This window comes from Polyodon spathula, chromosome 1, assembly GCF_017654505.1.
Source record: "Polyodon spathula isolate WHYD16114869_AA chromosome 1, ASM1765450v1, whole genome shotgun sequence".
NCBI classification, from domain to species: Eukaryota; Metazoa; Chordata; class Actinopteri; order Acipenseriformes; family Polyodontidae; genus Polyodon; species Polyodon spathula.
This window is the reverse complement of record NC_054534.1, coordinates 40,612,738-40,640,553: the sequence shown is the minus strand read 5'-3', so window position 1 is coordinate 40,640,553 and position 27,816 is coordinate 40,612,738. Positions and strand designations below refer to the sequence as shown.

Below are 27,816 nucleotides of genomic sequence, written 5' to 3'. Positions count from 1 at the left end.
TCCTACCTACACCATTTTGATCGTGTAGTAGGTTTTTTTTTTTTATTATTGTTGTTTACCACTTATATGCTATTCAGCTTTTTAGTATTGCACATTACACACTATTGGTCACTGTTATATGTGGGGTCAGTGTTAGCTGCGGTTGTCAACCATCTGTACTGACCTGTCCCGAACCCTGTGTAACACATCAAATTGCTTTACTGCATTACTTATTTGTAACTGAAAAGTTTTTAATTTTGCAGTTACAAGTACAGTAATACATTTTTATCAAACATCACAGATCTTATTAAGACTTGGCTTTTTACATGTGCATGCAGGGGTCATGGTAATCAATGTATTCTATTACAGAATGCTCTAATTCTTAAACCGTGGAGGGAATAAATTCCATGGCTATTCTTACTTTGTGTGCATTATACAGTACATGTGAACATTTTAATAGCCATTAAATATAATTTTAATTTAATGTCTGTGTTTTGTCAAATTGCATGTATGCTCAAATATAATTATCAGACCACACTTCTTCCAGTACTGACCTGGTCAATTCAGGGGACTGTACTGGACTGATGAGCTTCTGTTATGTCCTCTCTTGACAATGTTGCTGTCTGCAAAATTCCACAGCACATAACAGCATGCGGTCTCTTCATGATTTAATATCACCCTACTGTATTTGACTTGTTTTCACAAAACCGCCAAAACCTTAAAAAGAGTTTACATTCTGGAGATTTAGAATAAATTTAGCAAAGTGGATGTTTAAATCATATTTTATTTATTTTATTTCACAAAAATAATATATATATATATATATATATATATATATATATATATATATATATATATATATATATATATATATATATATTGTAAGGTACCAGGGAGGGGGTTAAAATCCTTCCCTGCTATAAACCTTGTGAGAATGCACATTTGGGTATTATGGGGTTTAATTGTGTAATTGTTTAATTGTTGAGTAATCCCCTGCACCTGATGGTAGTTGCAAATTACAGCCAGGTGCAGGGTATTTAAGAGAGGCAGCCAGTCTGTTCTGGGCTGCTGAGTGAAGAGCCCGACTGTGCGTGCGTGCGTGCGTCTGTGTGCGTATCGAAGGTGAAGTACGAAGTGAAGCCCATGTGAGTTTGTATTTGGTGTTGGTGTCAGGTAAACGGCTTAGCCGTCTTGAATGTTTAGTTAGGTTCCCGTTAATGTTAGTTAGAGCTCCAAGAGAGAGCTAGGTGTTTGTTTCTGTTTTGTTTGTATTCATTTGTGTTTATTAAAAATAGCGCGTAAGCGTTTCAAAATCCATTTCCGTGTCCTGGGTCTGGTCTTAAAGGGGCAACGAACTCCGTGAGTGTGAGGATCGTTTTACAATATATATATATATATATATATATATATATATATATATATATATATATATATATATATATATATATATATATATATATATATATATATATAATAGGGTATAAAGTATTCCATAAGGAAACTACAAAATATGTTTTTAAAGTATTCCTTTGACATTATATGAAAACTGATGTCATGTGAACTGTAGAAACCGAGACTAAATGTAAGACTTCTCTTTAATGATAGATTATTTCATATTTATATATTATACACTCACACACTGCTGTGCAAAAGTCTTAGACATTTTGGGGAGGGGTTACACTACCGTAGAATCAACCCGCGCCATCTACAGAACATCACGTATACAGTATAAATAAATTAAAAAAAAAAAAAAAAACATTTTACTTTTTTTTTATTTTTGGACACTTCTCATGCCCCCCTCGGATTGTGATGGAATGGAGTAGGTACTACAACACTTCATATTAGCTGCTCATGTATATTCTGAGTTGTTGTGATCACAAGTTTTTGAAGATTCTGATCAATGTGAATTAAAGATTGCTAAATAACAAGCTTGGTTTCTTCTCACCCAAACTAAGCTGTAATGTTGTAATAAAACAAATATAACTAACTGAAAACACTAGTGAGAGACTGAACTAAATGATTGATGCTTATAACATTAACTATATATAAGGAAAAAACTTTTGTACAGCAGTGTGTGGTGTGGTGTGTGTGTGTATATATATATAATATATAGATATATATATATATATATATATATATATATATATATAGATATATAGAGATATAGATATAGCATTTAAAATGATTAGGCCCCATCTATCGCAAATACACAGCAGACACAAAATGTTTTGTTATGGAAGTCTGTCTCTTACTGATCTATTAATATATAAGCAACAATCTTCTGATGTGCCAATTATAGTCTTTCAGCAGTATCACAGGCTCATTTAGATGGAAGTTTAAAAGAAATACAGTTCAAAGCAAACATCTGTCTGAGGTAAATCATTATAAAAGCACCATTCTGTATGAAGTAGACGTATTACTTGATAGACACACTATAAAAAATATTTTGTTTTGTCTGCCTTTCTATCAACATCATGAGAGGTGGGGTTGATTCTAAAATTGACAACCACACTCAGCTAAATGGTGTAGGGGTGTTGTGAAATGATGAAATAATCTATCATTAAAGAGAAGTCTTACATTTAGTCTCGGTTTCTACAGTTCACATGACATCAGTTTTCATATAATGTCAAAGGAATACTTTCTTTCTACACAGCTGAAGATTTTTTTAATCATTTAAAGCTACACATGTACAAATTTATATATATAAGATATATATATATATATATATATATATATATATATATATATATATATATAGTAAGAAATAAAATTAGATAATGTACAATACAGATGAATAAAGAAAATAAATAGATACATAGACAATACCATGATGCCTTATGGTTTAAATAGAAAGAAATAGTAGATTGTTACATCATTAACTATGTAGTAAATTACATCACCAACACATTAATGGATTTACATGGAAATAAACCAGTGTAGTTGCCATGGCATCAAAAGCCTGTAAGTACCTCCTCCGTTTGTTTTCAAACACACTTTTGTTACACGTATGTTAAACATACCGAAATGTTGGGAAGTTGGCTCTTTGTCTGATATTTTTGAAGCAATATTATGTGATATATCTGAAATTAACTCTCAGATCCCATTTTAGTACAACAGAATATTATGGTATACCAAAAAAGTGGATATACAAAAGAAATAGGACAATGCAGAAAAAAAAAAAACCTACAGGGGTGAAATTAAGGATCTGAAAAAACTCAGAAAGTGCTGAGAATTTCAAGCACACATAATAATATTTCACTATTTTATTCTGTAGGAAGTGCTGACTGAAAGGTCAAAATGCACTTCAACCTTCCTATTTACATCCTGAATAGCCTTCACGTTGTGGATAGTCATGCAGCCATACAGGTGAAGCAGCTTCAGCCTGGAAAGATAAAAAGGCCAGTGATTTAGCATGTTTTAAAAAAAAAAAAACCTTAATCTTAAAGTCAAAATGCAGTTCTGTCATTTGAAGAATACTGCGTATTTCCAATCAAAACACATTTTATAAATTTGCATTGTGATACTTTACCAGAGTTATGTTTTTATCATGTTTCCTTATATTTTACCATGATTTATTGGTGTCAATGTTAAAATAATGCATAAAAAAAGATCTTCAATACTACAGCAAAGTCTGCTCCCATCAATTATAAAAGTTTACTAAAGCCATATTAAAAGCATAGCAAAGTGTAATAAAGCATAGTGGATGCATGGTAAAGCAAAGGTAAGCATTGTAAAGCTCTGTAAAGAACAGAGGGGTATGGTAAAGCATATAAAAAAAAAAAAAAAAAAAAAAAAAAAAACCTATGGTAAATGCATAGTATAACCATGGTGAAACGATGGGAAAATGCAAAATTACTGGGCAAATATTACTATTGAAAACATTTATAAGGGGTGGGTGGAAATGATACAAAAATGTTGTTGTCTGAACAAAGCAAACTCATTACTCTTCATATATTTCCATTTTACCAGCAGTTTCTTATAGTTTCACTACATAATGCATGATTTAGTGTTTTGTAGTGGCTGATGAACAACATTAATTTTAATGTAAAGCTAAACAAGGCAGGGCTCACTTGATATCAACAGGTCATTTAGCTTGTATATTTTCTGCTGGTGTCTTGGCCTATGCCTGGAGCCACAAAGCTGTACATATGCCTTTCATTAGAAGATTATTCCCAACCCAGTTAACTCATTTACCATTAACAACAGTAGGGCTTTAAAAATATGGTGCATTATGTAACGTGTGAAAGATACAGAAATGGAGTAGTACAGTATAAGGAATAAGAGGCACATTGCCTTTCCTACACACTGTCTTTACTCATGTGAAAACCCAACCAGTATTTTACAGTGCAGTCAAACCCCACAGCATATGATAAGTCATGGAATGAATCTATCTGTTAAAATAGACTAAATTACTTACCAATATTTTTACATACAAAAATACAATTAGCGGTATAGTATGAGTGTCATGAAAAGAAAGACCACAATGCCCACAGCCATCATATACAGATGTCATTGTAAGTTTACATCAACATAATGTAAGGTGGTGGTGTGACAATTAACTGTGTATTGATGAATCATGACACTTTCTTTGCATGATATGTTGTATTGTAATCAAGGTATTATATATCCTCATTAAATGATCATTTGATATTGTTTTGAATCATTCAGTATAGCCCATCAGGATTATCACATGTTATGTGATACATAATGTGTCTTGCCATGCATACTGCAACCTTCTTGTATCCATATGTAAATCCTTGGTTTCTGGGGGAGATAGTATAAGGGATGTTTTTTTTTTTTAATTATTTAATTCTTTATAGGAGGCTGTGTGGTCCAGTGGTTAAAGAAACAACAGGTCCCCGGTTCAAATCCCAGTTCACCTACTGACTCACTGTGTGACCCTGAGCAAGTCACTTACCTCCTTGTGCTCCGTTTTTCGGGTGAGATGTTGTTGTAAGTGACTCTGCAGCTGATGCATAGTTCACACACCCTAGTCTTGTATTTTGTAAAGCACTTTGTGATGGTGGTCCACTATGAAAGGTGCTATATACAAGTAAACATTATTTATTTATTATCTAAGCATTTAAAAAAAAAAAAAAAAAAAAAAAAAACTCACCGCTTGCAGTTCTGGCACATTTTTTTAACAGCATCTTCAGTGATGTCCTTGCAGAAACTAAGTTTCACACATTCCAGGGTTTCTTTGCAGTAATTAGCCAGGAGACAAATTCTACAGAGCAACACATAGATAGTCATATAATGTTATTGACTTATGTAGGCATGCACAGTAAGTTTATGTTTACAAAAGGAAAATAAGCTGGATCAAATGAGCATATTTATCTTGCTAGTGTTTTCAGCACTGACCAAATAGAAAGTGGACACTCACTAGTACAAAACAGAAAAGACATCCTACAGACATCCATAACTATAAAAACACGGTGTTAAATTTAGACAAACTAAAATAAAGTTAAAATTCAGTGACAAGCATTTCAACTACAGGAGCTCTATTCATCAAATTCTATTCAATCAGCACTTTAAATGAAGGGTTCTTTTTAAGGACTGACTCATTTAAATGTTCTTGTTGGTTAAAAATATGAAATAAACCATCCCTAAAACACTTGAAAGGGTTTCGTGAACTACAAACTCAATTTAATGCAATACTATACAAAATAATTTTTATTAGGATGTCCAGTAGCAAAGGAAACAACATTTCAACATAGGTAGCTGCAAGATAGTGTTTAAATATGTTGTCAGAAGTATTTAGAACATCCATCAAAGAAACGTTAGACAGGCATAATCACTTGTTCATTTTTTCAAATTCATGTTCTCATAATTTCAGACAACTGACCTGGTATCTAGCACAAGATTCTCTTACCCTCGTTTGCCTATCTGAGTGGAGCTTAGATCAAGATACTGAAGATGATGGCAGCTCATCGCTATGGCCTGTACCCCTGTGTCTGTCACTTTCTTACAGCCACTAACATCAAAGTACCTTAATGATGGAACAAAAAAATAAAAAATCAGTAGTCAATAGATCAGCAAACACTCATTTTCCTATCACAGTGCTGGAAGCATTGAACCATGTGTTTATATAATAGTTCATATATCATATAACTGGTTGCAAAAAACATTGACATAAGGGTAGATTTTTGGTTTACTACTTTATATATTGTTGTATTTACCTTGGGGATGTATTAAACTTGGGGAATGCAGAACGCAGTGTATTGATGTATTTACCTTGGGAATACAGAATGGAATGTCCGTTTAATGAGTGTAAAAAGTAAAGCTGTAATCAGACCCTATATAGTGCAAAACTAGTGAAAATATGTGCTGCTGTTTGAAAGTAACTAATGTAAAACAAAACCCCTGTAAGTCATACCACTTGTATAAGGTATGTTCTGCGAAGTATCTGAAGTATGTAGGTAAAAAGTAAAATCTGCAAAAATATTCAGACAGAACAGGCTGTATTCTGTAGTTACAATGCAGGCTAGGGAATGCACCTGACAGTCACGATACCTTCTGCCCTCAGGAAATTTCTGACTGCAACCGCAAAATCCATTTAATTATAGCACTTTTAACAATAATTTCCTTGTCTGTCATCTGACACATTTGGCTATGTGACTAACCCTCTGTTAAAAGTACAGTGAAAATGCCCCACCATTAGTATACAGTGTATTAAGTAACATCATCAGGCTAGTAAACATGTTGAAAGCTAATCATAACCATGTGATACTCAACAGGGTTCAGACTCAATGGCTGTACAAACAACTGAAGAATGTAATTATTATTATTATTATTATTATTATTATTATTATTATTAATAATTCATTATTTTTTGAGTATCTCAAATCACATCTTTTGCTTACCTTATTGTGGGTAAGTAAGTGCTAACTTCAACCAAGCTGACATCTGTTACACAAGGACAGGAACTAAGGGTTAAACTCTCCAATTTAGGGCACTGTCTTACAATGTGATGTACAACCCGATCACGAATCTATAAAATTATATTAGAAATATTTTCACAAATTGGTTAAAAATGTACAATACATTACTATAAACTCAGAAAGAAAATCATGACTGAGTTAATCCTGCATCATCCTTACAAATAAGTGAACTTAATGTAAAGTTAACAAGATACATTTCCAAATGGCCAAGCTGTTTATTGTACATCTATGTAATCAGTCCAGCAGGTGCAAGCAGAGTTGTGAGGAGCATGTGGACATTGTCCTTCTTGAGCACATGTTTTATGTATTTATCTAATGTATGTATTCATTGTATCCACTGGCATGGAACAATACAGAGTCCCCATTTTTATAATTTTCACTCAACGCAGGAAGAACAAGCTAACGTCAATAAAAGACTGCTGCTAAGATTTGGGAATGTTTGTGTGGTATGTGTTCAGGCAATAATTGTAACAATGAGAGCCCAATGAGAGGTAACACAGCAAATTACCATTCCACATATTGTCATTTTGAGCAACCTATGTTAAAAGGGTTACTTTATACCATCTACATTTCATAATATTTAATTTTTTGTCTGTTTAATATCCAGGGGCCAGTTTTTCAAAACTTTGGTCATCCGATTTCCACACTTGATTGGGATTATATTGTAAAAATAGTGTTTTACAAAATGTCAACATGCGATCGGTATTACTGTGATCCGGATTTCACTTCTGTAATCCAATTGCACTTTTAATCGCAATTAAATGTTGTAATTGAGTTTTTCAGAATTTAAAGAGGCAAACAGGATTACTTTTATTCAAAAATCATTTTGATCCTACTGCGAAGGTGGATTTCACTTTTAAATAATCATAGAACATAAATATTATGTTAGAATTTCGATAGAAAACACACACCAAATATGTTCACATATTTACTTAAGTTTTGTATCCATGCTGGTAAATTAACAACAACGTCTGATTTAACAAAAAAACACATTCACTGGTATAGCTGATATATTGTGATTGATACCGACACTGTGCAAAATAATGTAGTCCAGAATTATTCTGCATCCTCGTAGCGGTTCTGTACGCAGGTAACCCAGACAAACAAATTAAAACATTAACATTAAGTGAATTGTCTGAGGGTTTTTTTTATTATTATTTTAAACAATTAATAAATAAACCTGTTTGTTAATACTCTTAATTATGATCAGTCTTATTTAGTTTTTGAATTAGACTATATCATAAATAATGGCCTATTTAAAAAAAAAGAAAGATATAAATCATTCTAAAATAAACTGAATTTTATAATCGTCATTATTTGTAATCTGGATAAATGATAATCTCGATCACAAAATATAGGATTATACAACCCAGATCATTTTTTATTTAGATTACAGGTTTTGAGAAACCGGCCCCTGTTGTGTGTGTTCTCTTTGATTCTATATCATGTTTTTGATAAAAATCATTATTTATCATGCTTCCAAAATATTGCAGGAAAAATGCTTTTCATTGTGTGTGTGTTTTTTTTTTTCAAAAGCAAAAATTCTGAAGTGGTGGATTATAAATTACAACTGTGTGCAAATTGTTTAAATCGTCTCACTTCAGAATCTCAGCATTTAGAAAAAAGCACGTAAAGAATGATAGCGCAACAATAAAAGAATGAAAGTGAACAATATTATATTAAACAGGTAAGAAATTCATTATTACAAAAATATATCCCTGTTAAAAGAAAGAGCACCAGTCTTGTCTACATATATAGCAGATTCTGAAGACAGTACCAAGCCTTACCGCATTGAGACCTGTTACATTAAGTGATGTTAAGTTTTTGAAGCACAACATCATCTGAGTCGCACAGACATCTGTAATCTTTGGAACTCTGCCAATGTTCAAGACCTTCAGGTTGGAACATTCATTAGCCATAGAGCTCATACACTTTGCACTGAGAGCACGGCATCCAAATACTTCCAGCCTGTTGAGCCTAGAAAGAAAAAGGAATAGTCCATACACCAGACTATCGAGTTAAGAAGATTCAAATTAGGCAGCTGTGCCATATACTGGCAGTGTGTAACACTTTTGCTACTTGACGAGAGCCTGAATTCCCATCTGAAGTCTAAACAGCTCAATGAACATATATGCTTCTGGGAAGGAGATAAGGAGTCAACTCGCTTTTATACATCAGATTTCCTAGGACATGCAACAGCTGATGACTTGTATGAAAAACTCTTGAAATCTTGTGACTCCACTGGACTCTGGGATTCTGCAGGTATCAATAGATGGGCCCAGTGTCAACTGGAAAACAAATGACATGCTTGCAACTGATATTGAAGAAGAAACAAATCACAAACTTCTTAATATAGGTAGTTGTGGGCTGCATGTGCACAATGCATTTAGATTAGGTAGTGCAGAGACAGAATGGGGCATCGAGGAGACACTGAGCTCACTGTATTGACTTTACAAAGGTAAGCAGACAAAAATTGACAAAATTACTACAGAAATCCCCTATTTCCTATGTACTTGTCCAAAACTTGGCTAGATCAACAAATAACTGGTTAATAACCTGACATCTGTGAGCAGCATTTGAAAAGATCATCAGCTTTTGAGTGATTAAGGTTAAGGACAGTAAATGTGCTGAAGTCATACGACAATTTAAAGATTTTGCTACGAGCAGCGCTGCCAACCCAGACTTTTTCTCGTTCATCCCAAGTGACTCAAGATTGGATACCTGTTTCTTTGAACATACGTCCAAGAAAATGGAGTGGTCAGCAATGTGGAAACTGAACAAGAAACTCTTGTTACTTTCACATGGGCAGGCCTTGGCTGAAAAAACTGTTGAAAATATGTCAGAACAGACATTGGTTGCACAGAGACTGATCTCAGACCACCAGAAAACTGTTGGCAGGGTCAACAATGTGATAATTATCAAATAGCTGCTTCTGTCTGCCTCCACAGCTAGGCAGAAGTACCATGACTACCTTGAGGAAATGAGTAAGAAAAGAGGTGAGAAAATAAAATTATTTATGGATGAGGTAGATGCTCTGAAAGAAAAAAGAAGATTTGAGACCAATATTAAGGCGCTTCTCAAATCTGCCAACGACTATGCAGAGAAAGCTGAGACCACAGGTCAGAACTGCTTTATCTCAAAGTCCAAAGCACTTGGGAGGTCAGTCAAAGAAAAACAATCAGAACTGCAGAGTTTAGATAAAATGCTTGACAGCAAGCTCCAGGAAATTAAAAATTAATCCTATAAGGCAGTACAATATTTATCTGTTTTTTTTTTTGTTTTTTTTTAACTGGTCATTTTTATTTTTTAATTTTTAATTTAATTTTATTTTTTACTTTGCTTTTGGGCTGTATATTTCCCAATCAAGTGACTAATAACAGTCCTCAGTGCTGCATTTTGCTGACCATGATGACTCAAGTATGCCTGCTATGTAATATTTAAATTGACTTGTGTTGTCAAGAATCATGCAAGGTAAGTCTGGAATTTTGTTAAATAGGTCTGGAAATGTATTCTTTCAAAGGCTGTAACAACCTTCCCCGCACTTTTCGGCAAGTTCGGTATTTTTTAATAACCTGAATACTAATACACACACCCTAACAATCACAGACACACTGTGATAGGAAAACAAAAACATGTTTAATTCAATTTCCAGCAGCGTTCAACAGAATCAACGTCCACAACAGTGCAAAGCAAGTAAAATCTCAGTCCCAAGAACAATAACCTGGACTGCGAAATGTCACGAACAATAGATCCACTAACAGAGAGGAAGAAAGGCGCTGTATCCACTGTAGAAAGACATCAGGTGAAATCACGGAAAGCTAAAGAAATCCATCCACTTGCTGTAATGCACAATGGTAAAATAATCCCCCCAAAAAGTATACAGGAAACCATAGATTATTCAATGGCTTTCCTCTTTTAATTGGCATTGATATTTAACAACAACCTATTTCACAGTCACATACATTACTGTTAGTACCTGCTAAAAATACGGTGTGTATACAATGGAATGTAAATTGTTTTGGTCTATATGAAAAAAAACCCAGAGCTTCATATACAGTAATATAATGTCTCTTTATCAGCAACATAAGTTTTGCCTTATACATTATTTTAGTAGTTTGGTGAACATCCTTTACAGTATTCATGTAGCTATATTGGCATGATTGGCGCATGTACAATACTTATTTTGACCCTTTTGTAGAAATCAACTTTTACATAGCTTACTGATGTAATTAAAGCTTCTATTGCATTGTGTATTGCACTTGTGTCACATTTTTTCAGTCACATTTGGTACTCTTATACAAACTGATGAATAGCAGTCCATTCATGTTTTCTGATATTAGTGTGATCGTTCTTTCATAAGCAGACAGCCATCTCCACAATATTCCTATTGCCAGGTATGTGCAACGCCAGCAGGGAATAACAATAAATACTGTACCTTTTCCCATGTTTTTTAACCAGAGAATTAAGAGCATCATCCGTCATCTGGCAGCCATTAACTGACAGGCACTGGAGGCTGCAAACATTGAAGGGAAATTATTACTGTATATCTGGATGTTTGTGACAAGAGTTTTAGGAAAAGTATGGAAGATATGCATGGAACAGTTTTCAGAAGCTTCTTGTCAGCAACCAAAAATAATACATTGTTCTGTTCTGGAACAGGAAATTGAATCGCTTAATTTGTAATCTAAAATGATTATAAATATGACATGCTGGGGTATAAAATTAAGAAAACATGATAGCACTAGCTTTAAAAAAACTTCAAAGCAACCATGTAGGCATTACCCTGAACATATTTCTTATATGTGAACACCTACTGCTTTATGCCATACGTGGATCAAAGAATTCACAGAAATGTATGTAGCATTGAAACAGGGACAATGTGCCATCACTGGATTCTCAGACGAATATGTGCATCTGCAGGAAAAAGTCAAACACTGCCTATAACGCACTGCTGGCTGTGACTATTTCTGTATGCTTTAAAAATAAACCTTGTGAGTCTGTGCAATAGTTCAACATCGGTTCCTGTGTTTCTCTGTTTTGTCAGGGGATTGCCCACAGCCATTTCTCAAATATTATAAAATACATACCTCCTACTAGCTTGAACAAGAGCTTTGATGCCATTATCAGTGGCTCCTGTCCAGCTGATGTCCACTGATATCAGGTGAACACAGTATGTGCTGGCATGGAACAATACAGAGTCTCCATTGAGTTTTGGCCCACTGCAACTGGTAATATTCAGTTCCTAAGGTTCAAGCATAAAATTATATTAAAACAACCTTCTAGCAATGCTCACAAGGTGGTTAAGACAAGTGGAATATCTCTGCCATTTCCTTTTAGTGGGATTCAGGATAACTGGGCACAGTTCCGTTTGGATAAACAGATCCAATTCAAAGAATAGTAGTCATTGAATGTTGCAGAGAGGCAGCATATTGCTTATCATTTTATTGAATTAAAACCTTAAAAGAAATACCAGTACTTGGTCCCACTGTGTATCTCATTTACTTGGTTACACTGTGTATCTCATTTACTATTTTAGTCTATATTGCTAGAATTATATTGTTTGTGTCTATGATGTCAGTGTTGATAAAATCCTTCAAAATTGATTTAAGTTTTAAGTACTTCACAGTCATTTTGGTCATTAGTATAGGATTTCAAATCTTCCCAATGGTCGATTTGTATTTCCTTAGGGTTTTTTTTTTTAACATTATCCCCTTACATTATTTGGATGTTTACAATCATACTGAGTGGTTATTGTTGCAATTACACATATAAATAGTGTGTTAAGGTAGTCTGACTCCGATTTCAGCAGCTGCTCTTTAGTTCTAGTCTGCCATAGACATGTGTAACATAGGCTGGATCGGCCAAGGTGCCTTTATATTAGTGAGCACCAGCATCACCAAGAACATTGCTATGTATAACCAGAAGAATATACATGAAACATGAGTCAAAGTGCTAGAACACTAGATGGTGCGGGGTCTTTTTTCTATGAAGACACTTATCTAGCCTGTTACATGTATCTATGGCAGGCAACTAGTACCGAAGAGCAGCTCCTGTACTCAATAAAAAAACCCTTAACACAGTATTTTAGTAAATGACATAAGAACCACTTAGTTTGAAAGTGAAATGTAAATCTACTTGCTCTTCATTTTTTTTTTCATTTGCTGTGCTTTACTACACCTTACTGTGTTTCAATAAGGCAATTTGTTTTTACTGCTGCTTTTTTGGAAATACATCTTTCAATTATATTTTCTCTTCCTTTTTTGTAACAATTACTATACCCTCTACTTCCTAACATTCTAGGGTTTCAGATTTAGCAGAACTCAATTTAGTGACTATATTTCTCAGAAGAATTAAAACTGTGAGCTGTTCAAATAACCCCATAGCTATGCAAATAACAATGTATTAGTTTTAGTGTTGAAAAAGGCAATGTTTATTTTCTAACCACTTGAAATTAGAATATAATAGTATATAATACTTGTAAAACCTATCCTGGGGGTCCACCATTGGTTCTGAAGGCAATATTTAAGGCAGATGACCTACTACCACAAGTAGTCTTTAACCAAGGTTATGCCTGTGCTTGGTGAGTATTCAGTAATCGAACAGATATCTGGGCACACATGAGCAACAAAAAACAATAGTCAGTTTTTACTAGTTATATCCATTCTATAATTACACACAAAATACTTTATATTAGGTCCTTATTGGATCATTTTGCCAATAACATGACCAATAATATTATAATGACTAACGAGAAGGTTGGCAACCCTATGACAAAAAAAAAAATAGTGAAGTGTTCAAGACTCAATTTTGATTACATTTTCCGTTTTATTTTAGCCAAAAAGATTAAGAAAACTAACTGCCCAGTGCCTATTGTTATACGTTTAATGTGAATTGGAAAAGTAAAACATAAGCCAATCTTTTTTATTTAGAATCGCCAATTTTTTTTCTTCTCATTTTCTCCCCAATTTGGAAAGCCCAATTATTTTTTATTTCAAACATATGCCAATCTTACAAAGAAAATGACCATCTGTCAAAGACATTTCATAAGGCATTACACATTTCAATACAATATTAATCTCATCCCTGTTCAGTAGACTCCAATACTTCCACAGTACGTTATCACCTTGAGCTTGATCTGATCAGCCAAGTGTAACAGAAATCCAAGGTTCACAGGATGTCTTGTTTTTTGAGAATGGGAGCATCTTATTTTGATTTTTCCTGAGGAATACCTAGGAATCTGCTCAAAATGTGCAATGTGATCAAGAATACCATATGGCAAAATAATAAATACCAATTTATCATCCCTCTTGAAAGTATGGATACAGATTCACCACTTCTGTTCTACCAGCTTTTAGCCTGGAAAAGCAGAAGAGAAGATGGTCTTCATTTCAATGTGAAGTACTTTGCCATGGTTCTGGCTACAAACTACCCAGCACAGACCATTAACATCACTCTCCTCTCCCCATAGAGGCTAAGGAACATACCCGATTTAGATTGTTAAAGTGAATGTGATTAGTACGGCAATGTAAGGTTATTGTGTTGTGGAGGTGCAAGGGTGGACTCAAACTAAAACAAACACATAGGCTTCTGTACAAACAAACATGCTTTACTAACAGGATTGTGGCCATTCATATTACATTTATTTAGTCCACCAAATTTTCAGATTCCATACAACACATATATTGCAAGGTAACCTAACAAGCCTCATTACATGGTCTCCATGTACCCTTATGGGGGAGGAGTATCGTAGTGTATCTTAATCTAAACTCTAGCGCTCCCTAACTGAAATTCCTGAACAATCTAATGGGAGTGGGGATTACTAAGTGGCATTTCTTAAAGGAGGTGCACTGTACAGTTCTTAAAGGGATCATTACTTGTCACCTATCACACATCGTGGTGTGATGGGACGTGCAGCAAAGTTGACTCTTTTTTTTTCTTTTATGTACTTAAGTTACCTAATCCTCTTAATCTTATTATAGTGACGCTATAGACTGTATTGCTTAGGCTAAACAACATACAGCTGTGATCATGAGGTAACATGGCACATTCAACCTGAGGGTGTGCTGCTCCATCAGTACACGGCTACAATATTATCTCATTGAAACAGTCATTTATGTGCTAGTGTCACCTATTTTCTCTTTCACACACTTATCTGTGCTTTTAGTTACAGGTTTTTTTTTTTTTTTTCGATCAGATGATTGCATTCAAATCACATATAGTTACAAGTTAATAAGTGTTTTAAACAGTTTCCAGCTTGTATGGGTCAGTTTAACCACAAAAGTGAAAATTGAGAGAACTTTTCTGGACCTCTGCCTCCCTCCATAACTGTAAAAAGCGGGAAATAAATATTAGCATTATCAAAATGCCTGGTACACATTCTAAACATACTGAAGTATTTACTTAGCAAACTTTGCTTCCAGGATGTGGTTCAGCAGTAAAATTTCAGAACACAATGACAAGATTAAAGCAGTCAGTTCACAGTCTCGCCCAACTGTAACTGGGTGGTGTGCAGGACTTTTTGTGTATGTTATGAATACTATGCATCTTTGTTGTTTCCAAACAGGTGTAACATTCAGGCTTGATAATAATATGAAGATATTGAAAAAAAAATGTATTTGAAATGTTTGTCACTGAATGTATATAATTGAATTTTAGCATTTCTAAATACTGCAGAAAGAAGTACTACAATTGTTATGTTGTGATAAAATATATATATTATATAATATATATATAATATATATATATAATATATATAGATATATATTATATATATATTATTCTACCATTAAAAATTATTCTGGCTCTCTTAGCCAAGCTATTACAATTCTAAAGGCTATGTTCCTGCTTAACTTTCTGAGATGGTACAGTATATTGCTATATAAAGAACAGCACTGCAAGATGGATTCCCATAAAAACCGATGTGTATCTATTTCTAAGCCTGAGTGCCTTATCACTTTTTACTATTTTAAAACTACAATTAGGTTCCTATTAATTGATAGATATTTGTTTTAGCCAACTATATCCATGAATGTGTACCACACTGAGACTGCTTCTGTAGTAACACTGCAGTACAATACTCTGGGATCTCTGCAGGTTAACTAGCACACAAACCAGTAAACTCATAGCTGGCACTGCAAGTAGAATGCTTTATGTTTTCGAGCAAGTTCGCAGAACACTAGCTTCTATACCAGAAGGATCATGGATTGAAATATCATTTAGGCACTGGCCATGTACTTGACCAACTTGTTTGTCATATTTTAGCAAAAGTTGTTTTATTTTATTTGTTTTGTGTCTTATGTTTGTCTACTGAGAAGTCAGTTATCATTAACTGTCTACAGGGCTATCTGGTGTCTGTAACAGCTGTTTGTACACTAAATAGTCATGTGCCAGACTGATGGAATATAGCTGTATTGACTTTTTTTGTTTGTTTTGTTTAGTTTTTTGTTTTTTGCAAAACAGTCTTCAGGGACTATTTTTTTTCTCAGTGGAAGGATACATAATATATTTCTTATTTTTTTCCTTAAAAAAGCCAGTTTGTATAATTATTTAAAACAAAAAAAAAAAACATTTTATAAGCAAAATAACCCACTCCACAGTGTGCAGCAAGACCATTCTTACCACACTTCCTGGATTCTTACGCACTTCCTGCGGCCTTGTGCCTCACAACGTACCCAAGGCTGTGCGGTAAGAATTGTCTTACCACACACACCCTGTCGTGGATTATTTCTTACATGTTTTATTGTTAAATCCATTTAATCAGAAAGGGCCTTAATAGGCCAAACGAAAGTTTTAAACATATTGTATCCACGTGAGAAAAATAATCGGAACTTGTTAACTATCCATTGCCTTTTGAGCTTTTGGTACTGTAGGACTATTTCAAGCAGAAGACGATGTACTGTATAATTTAATTTCTATAAGAATGTCATAATTGTTTTCTCCCCATGCTTCTAACCCCCATCCATGATTTGTATGCTTTCAGAAAACCCTGATAATTTTGGCCATGCAACAAAACCTTCAGGACACATTCAGTTTGTTAACTCTGTTCACAGATCAGGCTGTTGGCTGATGCATTGTTTTCTGTTGGTTTGTTTTCTCAGTTTCTACCAGAAGCAGATTGGAAATTAGTGAACAAGCCCAAGAAGTAGGAGCTACAACTATCAGTCAAAGATATCAGTACCTTAAGAGAGTCCTTGCATTGTCTAAATAGTTCCTGTAGTCCATTGTCTGTCATGGATTTAACTTCATCGTGACATCTGTACAGTGTGAGGCTCTGCGGGCAATGTCTGCCTATGCTAGAGAGCCAGTTGTCATTCAAGCACATGCTGTTTTCAATCCGAATAACCTCCCCTGCAAATGGAAAGCAAATGAAAAACAGGTTACTGATAGTTAGCAGTTATATAAGCAATTATTTCGCGTTCATCAACAAAGCCTACTAGAAACCTGAAAAAGGCTTAATTGGAAATGTGGTGATTTAAAAGCTTGTTGGTTAGATAGTGCATACTCTAATAGATATGAATATATAGATAATATTTTGTTTAAAGTGGAGGTTTACATTAAAGTGGTGTCTGACCACAAAAAATATATATATTTTAGAAATAAGCATAGAAAAAACCTCCAGCATATGCATTCATTTTCCCTTAGGCCACTTAGCCAGGAAGGTCACAGGTGTTTTTCTTGTTCTTTGCTTCTTTGACATCGACTTTAAGTATACCAAAAGCATTTCTGTTATTTCATAATGCTCCATCCAAGAGGTCTACTGACATCATATGAATAGGACATGTTGCCGTGCTAATGCAAGTCTTTACACTTGAATCCAAATGGCATAATCTGAATCAGATGTGGAGAATGGTTTACTATTGAAACTACAAACAGCAACAGATTCTTACAAATAAGTGAATTTTCAAACCCACCACTTCACAGGCCTTAATTCAGAATGTTCTAGATATTGGTTATATGACATTATATACTGATGTTTATGCCAAGCAGCAAACAAACACATACAATCTAAAAGCTTGAAGTTAACACATGTGCAGGATGTCTCTAATTGTATAAGAGATGTCATATTGCGCAGTTTAGGTGAGAGCTACTTAAACTGTTTCTGATAATGTTTCTTATACAAGAAGATACACACAGCTTGTTAACTTATTAGAAATCAAGGAACTCAGGAACCACCACTACTGTTAAACATACAGTAAACAGTGCTGTTGCATTACATTTTTGAATCACACAAGATTTATAATGGCGAGTATAGTTTGGTTCAGCCTTGTTAGGTTTATAAGTGTTGTATGAAACAGGAAAAAATGCTGGACTAAACCAATGTTACATGAATGATGATGACTTGAAATCAGGTCTGTGAAGCTTCTGGGTTTGTACTGGGAATCTCTGTGAAGTTTAAAATAACCTTTGTATCACAACAACAGAATAAAAACCTTAAAAAAAAAAACAACAACAAAAAAAAACATGTTTGTTAATTATTAACTTCAGAGACAATTTGTTAGAAGAAATAGCACAATACATACAAAGCAAGAAGCCTGTGTGTTTGAGTTTTTTATATTTTTGTTTTTTAAATACTATTCATTTTTACACAAAGTGCTTTTTTTGTATTATTTGTTTCTCCGTCCACTGCTTCTGTGTTAAGTTGCCTGTTTTATATGTTTACTTTCCTGTGCTGTTAAGGTCAAGATCAAAATGATGTGTTATCTTTTTCTCTCATAAGATGCAGAACATCTACATCATTTCAACCCTGAGAATGGTTTAAATGGTACAGTACTGTACTTTATGGAGTACTGTCAGGAATATATTGATTTGTGCAAAGAACCTCCATAATCCCTTTCACCTTGGCTTATATAAAAAGCTGTAAATACACATCAGCCTCCATAGTTCATACATACATACATAAGATCACTTTGAAAAGAAAGGCAGATTCCAAAAATCAAGGAAGTGACTAGAAATATACAAGAAAGAATGAATTGAGAATATTGAAAATCCTTCAAGAGTTCAACTTGGTTTACGCAATTTACGCAAGTCACAGCATAATCACGTACTCACTGCACTGTGCTATGCGAACCTGTCCTGCTCTGAAAAGCGATCTCCATTCATCATTTGAAAATACTGTATCCCAAATAAACGAAGTAATGTTCCAATGAAACAACATAACTAGCAGTGGGAAGAACCCAGAGTTGTATCCTATTTAAGCAGAAATCCTGATTATCAGGATACTGATTAGGCTGCTGATATTCCACAAACAGCAAATAGGCCTACTGTAATAAATATGATTCAAGCATTACAAGACTACCACTTGTGCTGCCTTATTTATCCTGTTAAAACCTAATGTAAGGTTACTCAAAATGTGCTCGATCAAGACATGCGTTTCATTTTACAATTCAAATTCAGCCCAATGGGGTCCCAGAGTAGCTCATCTGGTAAAAGCACAGAGGAGTGGTGTGCAGGGTGAGTTGTACAGCGCAGGTTCGTGCCTTGGCTGTGCGGAGTTGTTGGTCTTCGTTAGGGATTTTGAAGGGAGCATCGCATTAGCTCTGGTGATCTGGTGATTTAGGCAGTTAAAACTGGCAGGGACTGTTTCTCCTGATGACACTACAACAAACCCTGATGGCGAAGTGCCCAGTGAGCTCAGAGCAGACACCTGCAGGGCTGGCCTTTGTCCTCCAGAGGCAGGTAACTTGCTGACATACGCTCTCCAGTTCCTGGGTGTAAAAAAGGAAGCTGGCTTGGGATCGTGGGACCAGAGGGCGTCTGAACCTTCGGATCACCTGAGCTGTGTGGGGAATTGCTGCGGTGAATAAAAATAATTGGACACGCCAAACTGGGGAGAAAATCAGGGGTAAAATACTGGGCACTAAATAAAAACATAAAAAAAAAAACTCAGCACAAGGGCATTGCTTTGTTTGTTTGTTTTTATCGCATCTCATCCATAACAAATATATGTCATAAGATATCTTTAGTAGGCTGCTTTTTTTTTTAGCTTTCCGGGTGAGTGATTTGAAGTGGTAATGAATTAATGAATGCACAAAGAACATTGCTTCACTAATAAACTGGAATGGTTGGTGTTTATCTAGTTGTAGATAGTACCTAGTACAGTAGGGAGGATATAGCCTAATCCAGCAATACTGTTAGTTTTCTCTTCCTCTTACATACTAATTTCAATCAGAGCAACTTCTTTCTTTCAAATGCTGCTGAGTAAAATAATATGTAAGCATCAATTACATTTTAAAATACCTGAGAGGGAAAATGGTGAGGAAAAACATACACTAAATACACTGCTATAAAAAAAGTTTGCTTATCTTTTTGTCACAAAGACATCATTTTTTCTTAGGCTAATAATAATGCTATAAGTGCAATCCCCTAACATCTCTGCCAGTTGAGAGCGGCTAACACACATCTTTGAAATACAGAGTAGTTGCTACGTCATAAATTTAATTTGTTGTTATTAGTTTGTTTAGACTGTTCTAGTTTGTATTTGAAAGCAGTTACACTTTATATCCATGTATCATTTTTTTCTTTCTTGTTTTTAGGTTTTTCATGAAAAAAATGCGGACCCTTTTGAGACTGACCATCTCTGCCTGTCTGTTATATTCAACACAATAGTACAAGGACCCTCAATGTGCTGCACTGTGGTAATCTAAATTAATTGGTGAAGTCTTTCAACATTTTTTTAAACTATGTAAGATTTAATTTACTGTTTAATATCCTTTCTGATATGTGTTTTTAAAATGATAATCATCCAGATTTCTAGTAAGGGCTAATTTGTCCATATCATTACCAATATATCCACATATAGGTAACACAGATATAGTCCTATTAATATTTTCTAAAAAAAAAAAAAAAAAAAATACTGTTTCTCTAGTCCAGGTAATGGCACAACAGAAACACAATAGATTTATTATATTCATTTGTATTTTTCTGCTGTTTAACATCTGTGGCTAATTGACATGTACATTATTCCCCTGAAAAATACATTTAATTTACCACAAGGCAATTTGGTCTATTTATTGTTAATTATTGAGCTTATACAACCTATAAAACCACATTAGCATAATGTAACAGGGAAGTAATTCAGACCATAATTTGGCCAGTAAAAGAGTAAATAGAGGCGCTGTTAATACTCTATAGCAAGCATTTTTTTCAAACAAGCGTTCATATCAAATCAAAGTGAAGTATCCAAATACAATCAGGTCAGAATAATTTATTATTTTTATTATTATTATTATTACACTATGTAACACAATTTTTGTTCCTGGGTAGTAAGTGTTATTTCCTAATTGCTTATGCCTCAAAAGTATAGAAAATGGCTATTATTCCCCACAAACTTTGCTTTTGTGACCAGGACAGTGATATTTTGAAATGTAATGATTTCCAATGAGAAAACGGTCTTTTCGTTCACATAAAGTCAGAAAAAAACATATGAATGTATTTATACAATATGATATGTATTTATACTAAAGTAATTGAAAAATGACTACAAAAGATTTAGAAGTGAGTAGTTTTTCAGGATTTACGATTATACTGTAAATCACTTTCACGAATCAACCCCTAAATGTAGTCTCCCATCATGTTCTCGTTATACTGTCCTTGGTAGTGGCGTTCAAAGTCCAGTATATCCTGGTGGAAGCGCTTGCCTTGCTCCTCCGAGTACGCTCCCATGTTCTCCTTGAATTTATCAAGATGAACATCAAGGATATGGACTTTGAGGGACATCCTACAGCCCATTGTGCCATAGTTCTTCACCTTTCTCAACCAGCTCCACATAGTTTTCGGCCTTGTGATTGCCCAGGAAGCCCTGAACCACTGCGACAAAGCTGTTCCAAGCCGCTTTCTCCTTAATAGTGAGCTTCTTGGGGAATTCATTGCACTCCAGGATCTTCTTTATCTGTGGTCCGACGAAGACACCAGCTTTGACCTTTGCCTCAGACAGCTTAGGGAAGAAGTCTTGAAGGTACTTGAAGGCTGCCGACTCCTTATCTAGAGCTCTGACAAATTGTTTCATAAGGCCCAATTTGATGTGCAGTGGTGGCATCAGCAACTTCCGGGGGTCCACCAGTGGCTCCCACTTGACGTTGTTCCTCCCCACAGAGAACTCGGTCTGCTGTGGCCAGTCCCGCCTGTGGTAGTGCGCCTTGGTGTCCCTGCTGTCCCAAAGGCAAAGATAGCAGGGAAACTTGGTAAAACCGCTTTGGAGACCCATCAGGAATGCCACCATTGCAGCCTATTGATGCCATCTCAGAAAAATGCAGATATGTATCCACTTAGGCAGCTGGAACTAAACTGAACTGGTGGGCTTAAGGCCCCTGTATTTATACTACTATTTATATTACTGGAAAGTTCTAGAAAGTTCTAGAAGTTACTCCAAGTTTACTCAGCAATGAATCTATCTGGAATGTTCTGGAAAATAGGTACATTTCAAAATATCACTGTCCTGGTCACAAAAGAAAAGTTTGTGGGGAATAATAGCCATTTTCTATACTTTTGAGGCATAAGCAATTAGGAAATAACACTTACTACCCAGGAATCAAAAAAATAAATAAATAAAAAATTTGTACACATGGTGTTATTATTATTATTATTATTATTATTATTATTATTATTATTATTATTATTATTATTATTATTAATAATAATAATAATAATAATAATAATAATAATAATAATAATAATAAATAAAACAGACATATATTATTAAAGTACAAATTTGTATTAGTTGCATAGAGTAGGGGTTGGAGGCTGATCTTTGCTGATGTTTAAAAACTAAAGTCTTTAAAACATCAGAGGAATCAAGCATATATTGATTGATTGAGACATCATATACTGGCTTAGAATCCCTATAGAAGTACAGTAAGTGGGGCAGTCAATTCCACTGCTGTATAAATCCAAACAGACGTCAAAGATCAGACCATAGCAATGGGTGTAACCCAGTGTTTGTCTACTGTGCACTGAAATGTCACCCATAATAGCTTGTGTTACTGTGTGTTACTGTGGTCTCCAAGGAACTAAATATCTAACTCTCCTACCTGAAGAATGGCCAATGATATCATTCTCTGCCTTCTGACAGTCTGTCGCTTATTTGCTGAAGGTGTTGTTACTCCAGAAATGTTGCCGTGAGAATGGCACATGTGGTCACCAGCTGTAGCTGGCAGCAAGATTCTATAGCATGACAGAGATCTGGGATAACCAACCTTGACCTTTTTGTGTAAACACATGGTCATTTCCATGTAAGACGAATAGCATTATTGAGTATGTGTATATATATATATATATATATATATATATATATATATATATATATATATATATATATATATATATATATACACACACAGTGCCTTGCAAAAGTATTCAGACCCCTGACCAATTCTCTCATATTACCGAATTACAAATGGTACATTGAAATTCCGTTCTGTTTGATATTTTATTTTTAAACACTGAAACTCAGAATCAGTTATTGTAAGGTGACATTGGTTTTATGTTGGGAAATATTTTTAAGAAAAATAAAAAATGGAAATATCTTGCTTGCATAAGTATTCAACCCCCACACATTAATATTTGGTACAGCCACCTTTCGCTGCAATAACAGCTTTAAGTCTTTTGGGGTAAGTATGTACCAGCTTTGCACACAGTGTCTGAGTGATTTTGGCCCATTCTTCTTGGCAGATTTGCTCCAGGTTGTTCAGGTTGGTTGGACGATGCTTGTGGACCGCAATTTTCAAATAGTGCTACAGATTCTCAATGGGATTGAGATCAGGACTTTGACGGGGCCACTGTAGAACATTCACCATTCAGTTTTTTAGTGGACTGAAGCAGATTCTTTTGCAGTATTTTCCCGTATTTTGCTCCATCCATTCTTCCCTCAATTGTAACAAGATGCCCAGTCCCTGCTGATGAGAAGCATCCCCACAGCATGATGCTGCCACCACCATACCTCACTGTAGGGATGGTGTGTTTTGAGGCATGGGCAGTGTTAGGTTTGCGCCACACATAGCATTTTGAGTTTTGGCCAAAAAGCTCTATCTTGGTCTCATCTGACCACAAAACCTTTTCCCACATCGCAGCTGGGTCACTCTCATACTTTCTGGCAAACTCCAGACGTGCTTTCAGATGGTACTTTTTGAGTAATGGCTTCTTTCTTGCCATCCTCCCATACAGGCCATTGTTATGCAGAGCTCTTGATATGGTTGACTGGTGCATCATTACTCCACTCCCAGCCATTGAACTCTATAGCTCCTTCAAAGTGATTGTTGGCATCTCTGTGGCTTCTCTCACAAGTCTCCTTCTTGTTTGAGCGCTGAGTTTTGAGGGACAGCCTTTTCTTGGCAGTGCCTGGGTGGTGTGATGCAGCTTCCACTTCCTGATTATTGATCCAACTGTACTCACTGGGATATCCAAACACTTGGATATTATTTTGTGCCCTTTCCCTAATCTATGCATTTGTATTACTTTATCTCTAACTTCTGTAGAATGCTCTTTGGTCTTAATTTTCCTTCAGATTCACAGCCTTACCAATGATACTTCAACAGTGGGGTTTTCATCCAGAAAATGTGAAAACAACTTTAATGGTTCACAGGTGGAGGCCAATGGTAAGGTAATTGTGTCCTCGTTAGGGCAATTTCTTTCATCGGTGCAAACTGGGAGCTTCCACAGCACAGGGGTTGAATACTTACGCAAGCAAGATATTACAGTTTTTTTATTTTTCTTAAAAATATTTCCCAACATAAAACCAATGTCACCTTACAATAACTGATTCTGAGTTTCAGTGTTTAAAAATAAAATATCAAACAGAACGAAATCTCAATGTACCGTTTGTAATTCGGTAATATGAGAGAATTGGTCAGGGGTCTGAATACTTTATATATATAGGGCTGTCGCTCGATTACAATTTTTGATGAGTTCATTTATGGGCATTAGTTGATTAATCCGTCCACATTTTGAATAAAGCTAATGAATTTGCAGTGGCTGTCCTGCATAGTGATGCTTCTAAATCAATAGAATCTAAGAAAAAAAAAAAGCCCAATAGGAATTGAGTTTTTTTAAAAACATTTTTATTATTTCTTTTTAGTAAATGTAACAAATTTTCACAGAACTACCGTTCATTCAGGCCACTGTCAGTCGCAAACTGTACCTCAGTGGTTCCCAACCTCCAGGTGGTCTGCAAACAACTCCCAAAATTTGGTTACGTAATTCTTGCAAAAAACAATTTCTACACAATCACACGCTGTGCTACTAAAATTACTAAGCAACACAACAAAGCGCTTTAACCATGACATATATAATTCTAACATATATTTGTAGTCTGAATTTTTCCCATTTATCTGTTTTCTTTTATTACGGATGTGTTTATAAATTAAAATATATTACAGCTACCTTTGAAGCAATACCAAGCATTGCCTCCAAAGCTGCCATTAACTGAAACAGCATGTAAACATTTTTAGAAAACTAAAACAAATCTACATCTAGCATTCATGTAAATGTACTGCTTTCTAATCTGAGCTCATTCTACTGCTTGTGTTCACTGAACTTCAGGGGGAAAAAACTTAATCTTGTCCCGGTCTTTTCGCTCAGCATAAAAGTAGCACACTGCATTGAACATTATTAACTCGGTTTGAATAACTAACACAATTTAAAAAGCGAAAACCAAAGTTTTAGTACTTTTCATTTTCAACAATATATGTGCTACAGTGGCATAGGAATATACCATTATTTCAATACATTTTTGGAGAGGTAGCTGCATATAATAACAGAGATCTATGGGAAACAAAAAGAGGCTATTTGCTTGACTTGTGAACTGTACAGTAGTGTGAATGATCGATTTCAGCGCCATGTTATTATATGGGTTTTATTCAGCCAGGTTTAATATCTCACAGTTCTATTAGCACCAATTCTGGAAATAATGTGTACAGTCTGTTCTTGACGCTGTCATAGTTAACCAAAACGCTATAAATCCTATCGACTTTGAGCCACCAACCCCGTTTCAGCACACCAGAAGTGGTACATATCATCCTGTACACTCCAATCATTTGTAACTTTTCAAACTGCTTCCCACCCACCTCGTCTTCGTATTCCAGTGTGTTTTATATGTACATCGATCAAAGTTGGCGATCGGTGAGGGCAATAAGTTTTGTTAGAAATGGATAGATCAATTTACTACACGAGGTACGTTGCAGGGACCCGCATGTATTTACATTTACTGGATCCGAGGACGACCCAAGCCCCAGTGCACTATTTGTCAGGAGGTTTTGTCAAACAAAACTCTTAAACCTGTAAAATTGAGATGCCATTTATCTGCAAAGCATTCACAATATGAAAAAATGTAAACAAAAGAGAAACAGGAACTTTGCCCTTAGCAACTTTCAGTGTGCAAAAAGCCAGATCTTGCTGCTCATTGTGATGTATTGTATCCCTACGCTTCTGCTTATCCGTTTGAACATCATTTGTCCAAAAGTTTTGAGTGTAACAGTGGCTAGCAAGTGACTTTGGGAACGCTCATGTTTTTGTGCTGACTTTTTTAGATATCCTAGATTCCTGTAGCCAGTGCTGTTCCATATCACCTTTTCTGTACTCAACACAAGACATTTCCAGAGGTATTATTTTTTTTTAATTGACAGCCACCTGTAAGCCACAGATATCTCTAATAATTAAAATTTTGGAGGTCGCAAGTATATCCCTACCCTTCCGATGTCGGTTCGTTTATTGGTGGTATATACCTCCATTTTTTAACAATCTCCATTTTTTTCTGAGAAAGTTCTTCTTGACATTTGATTCGTAACCAGCCTTCGTTGTCTGGTGACATTTTTTTTTATTTGCAAAAAATAAATTGAGATATTACTTCGACGTTCTCAATATAATTCTCAATAATGCTCTATAATAAGCAATTTCGCACAAAATTCAGCTATTGTTGCACCGCTTAGGGCCTAGCATATTTATGTCCGGCCTATGTCACTCATGATTGGACAGCTACAAAACCAGGGCAGCTCAAGGCCATCAGCCTATGGCAGTGTGTTTGGGGTCATTGTCCTGCTGCATGCTGAAGCATCGTCCAATGAGTTTGTAGGCATTTCATTGTATCTGAGCAGACTAGATGTTTCTGTACACTTCAGAATTCATCCTGCTGATGCCATCAGCAGCCACATGATCAGTGAAGACAAGTGAGCCAGTTGCAGCCATACATGCCCAAGCCATAACACTACCTCCACCATGTTTCACAGATGAGGTGGCATACTTTGGATCATGGGCAGGTCCTTTTTTTTCTCCACACTTTCCTCTTTCCATCACTCTGGTACAGGTTAATCTGTCCATAAGACTTTGTTCCAGAACTCTATAGGCTCTTTTAGGTACTTTTTAGCAAACTGTAACCTGGTCGTTCTATTGAGGCTTACTAGTGGTTTGCATCTTGTGGTGTACCCTCTGAAGTTCTGCTGGTGTACTCTTCTCTGTAAGGTAGTCTTTGACACATCTATGCCTACCCCTGGAGAATGTTCCTGATCTGTTGGGTTGTTGTTAGGGTTTTTTTCTTCACCATTGAAAATATTCTTCGGTCATCCACTATAGTGGTCTTCCTTGGTCTACCAGGTTGTTTGCCATTGCTGATCTCACCAGTGCTTTCTTTCTTAATGATGTACCAAACAGTTGATTTTTGCATGCTTAATGTTTTGGCTATGACTCTGATCGATTTATTCTGATTTTTCTGCCTCATGATGGCCAGCTTTACTTGCATTGACACTTCTTTGGTCCTCATGTTGTCAGACACCAGCAACAGACTCCAAAGGCAAATGCAAAACCTAGAATCAAGACTAGACATTGACAGCTGTCTTGTGCATGCACTAACAATGTAAACAAACACCTGCCTAATAAGAAACAGCTGGGAAGTCAATTGTCCAATACTTTTGGT

General features: G+C 35.3%; 2 protein-coding genes across 2 annotated transcripts in view; both read right to left on the bottom strand.

The window, feature by feature from the left end:
• Nucleotides 1-2,957: 2,957 nt before the first annotated feature.
• On the bottom strand, nucleotides 2,958-8,890 carry LOC121296357 (F-box/LRR-repeat protein 2-like). Its single transcript, XM_041221875.1, has 5 exons — nucleotides 8,708-8,890; nucleotides 6,843-6,970; nucleotides 5,852-5,968; nucleotides 5,096-5,206; nucleotides 2,958-3,361 (listed from the first exon to the last, which is right to left on the bottom strand). Exons 1-5 carry the CDS (start codon nucleotides 8,846-8,848, stop codon nucleotides 3,238-3,240), a joined length of 621 nt encoding a protein of 206 aa, XP_041077809.1. The 5' UTR covers nucleotides 8,849-8,890; the 3' UTR covers nucleotides 2,958-3,237.
• Nucleotides 8,891-10,914: 2,024 nt separating this feature from the next.
• LOC121296303 (lysine-specific demethylase 2B-like) overlaps nucleotides 10,915-27,816 on the bottom strand; it is a 28,743-nt gene continuing 11,841 nt past the window's right edge. The window contains exons 5-7 of the mRNA XM_041221740.1: nucleotides 17,098-17,267; nucleotides 12,008-12,162; nucleotides 10,915-11,433 (exon numbers count right to left, since the gene is read on the bottom strand). Of these exons, the coding sequence (XP_041077674.1) occupies nucleotides 11,274-11,433; nucleotides 12,008-12,162; nucleotides 17,098-17,267 (485 nt within the window). The 3' untranslated portion in view covers nucleotides 10,915-11,273. The remainder of the gene's footprint in view (nucleotides 11,434-12,007; nucleotides 12,163-17,097; nucleotides 17,268-27,816) is intronic.

What these genes read in the sequence shown, in the direction of transcription:
- LOC121296357 (XM_041221875.1), bottom strand. Translation starts at nt 8,848, where the DNA reads ATGAGCTCTATGGCTAATGAATGTTCCAACCTGAAGGTCTTGAACATT. An exon ending in ATGTAACAGGTCTCAATGCG is followed by an intron (nt 6,971 to 8,707) that starts GTAAGGCTTGGT and finishes ATAATTTTATAG; the next exon opens with ATTCGTGATCGGGTTGTACA. An exon ending in ATGTGCCAGAACTGCAAGCG is followed by an intron (nt 3,362 to 5,095) that starts GTGAGTTTTTTT and finishes TTATCTTTCCAG; the next exon opens with GCTGAAGCTGCTTCACCTGT.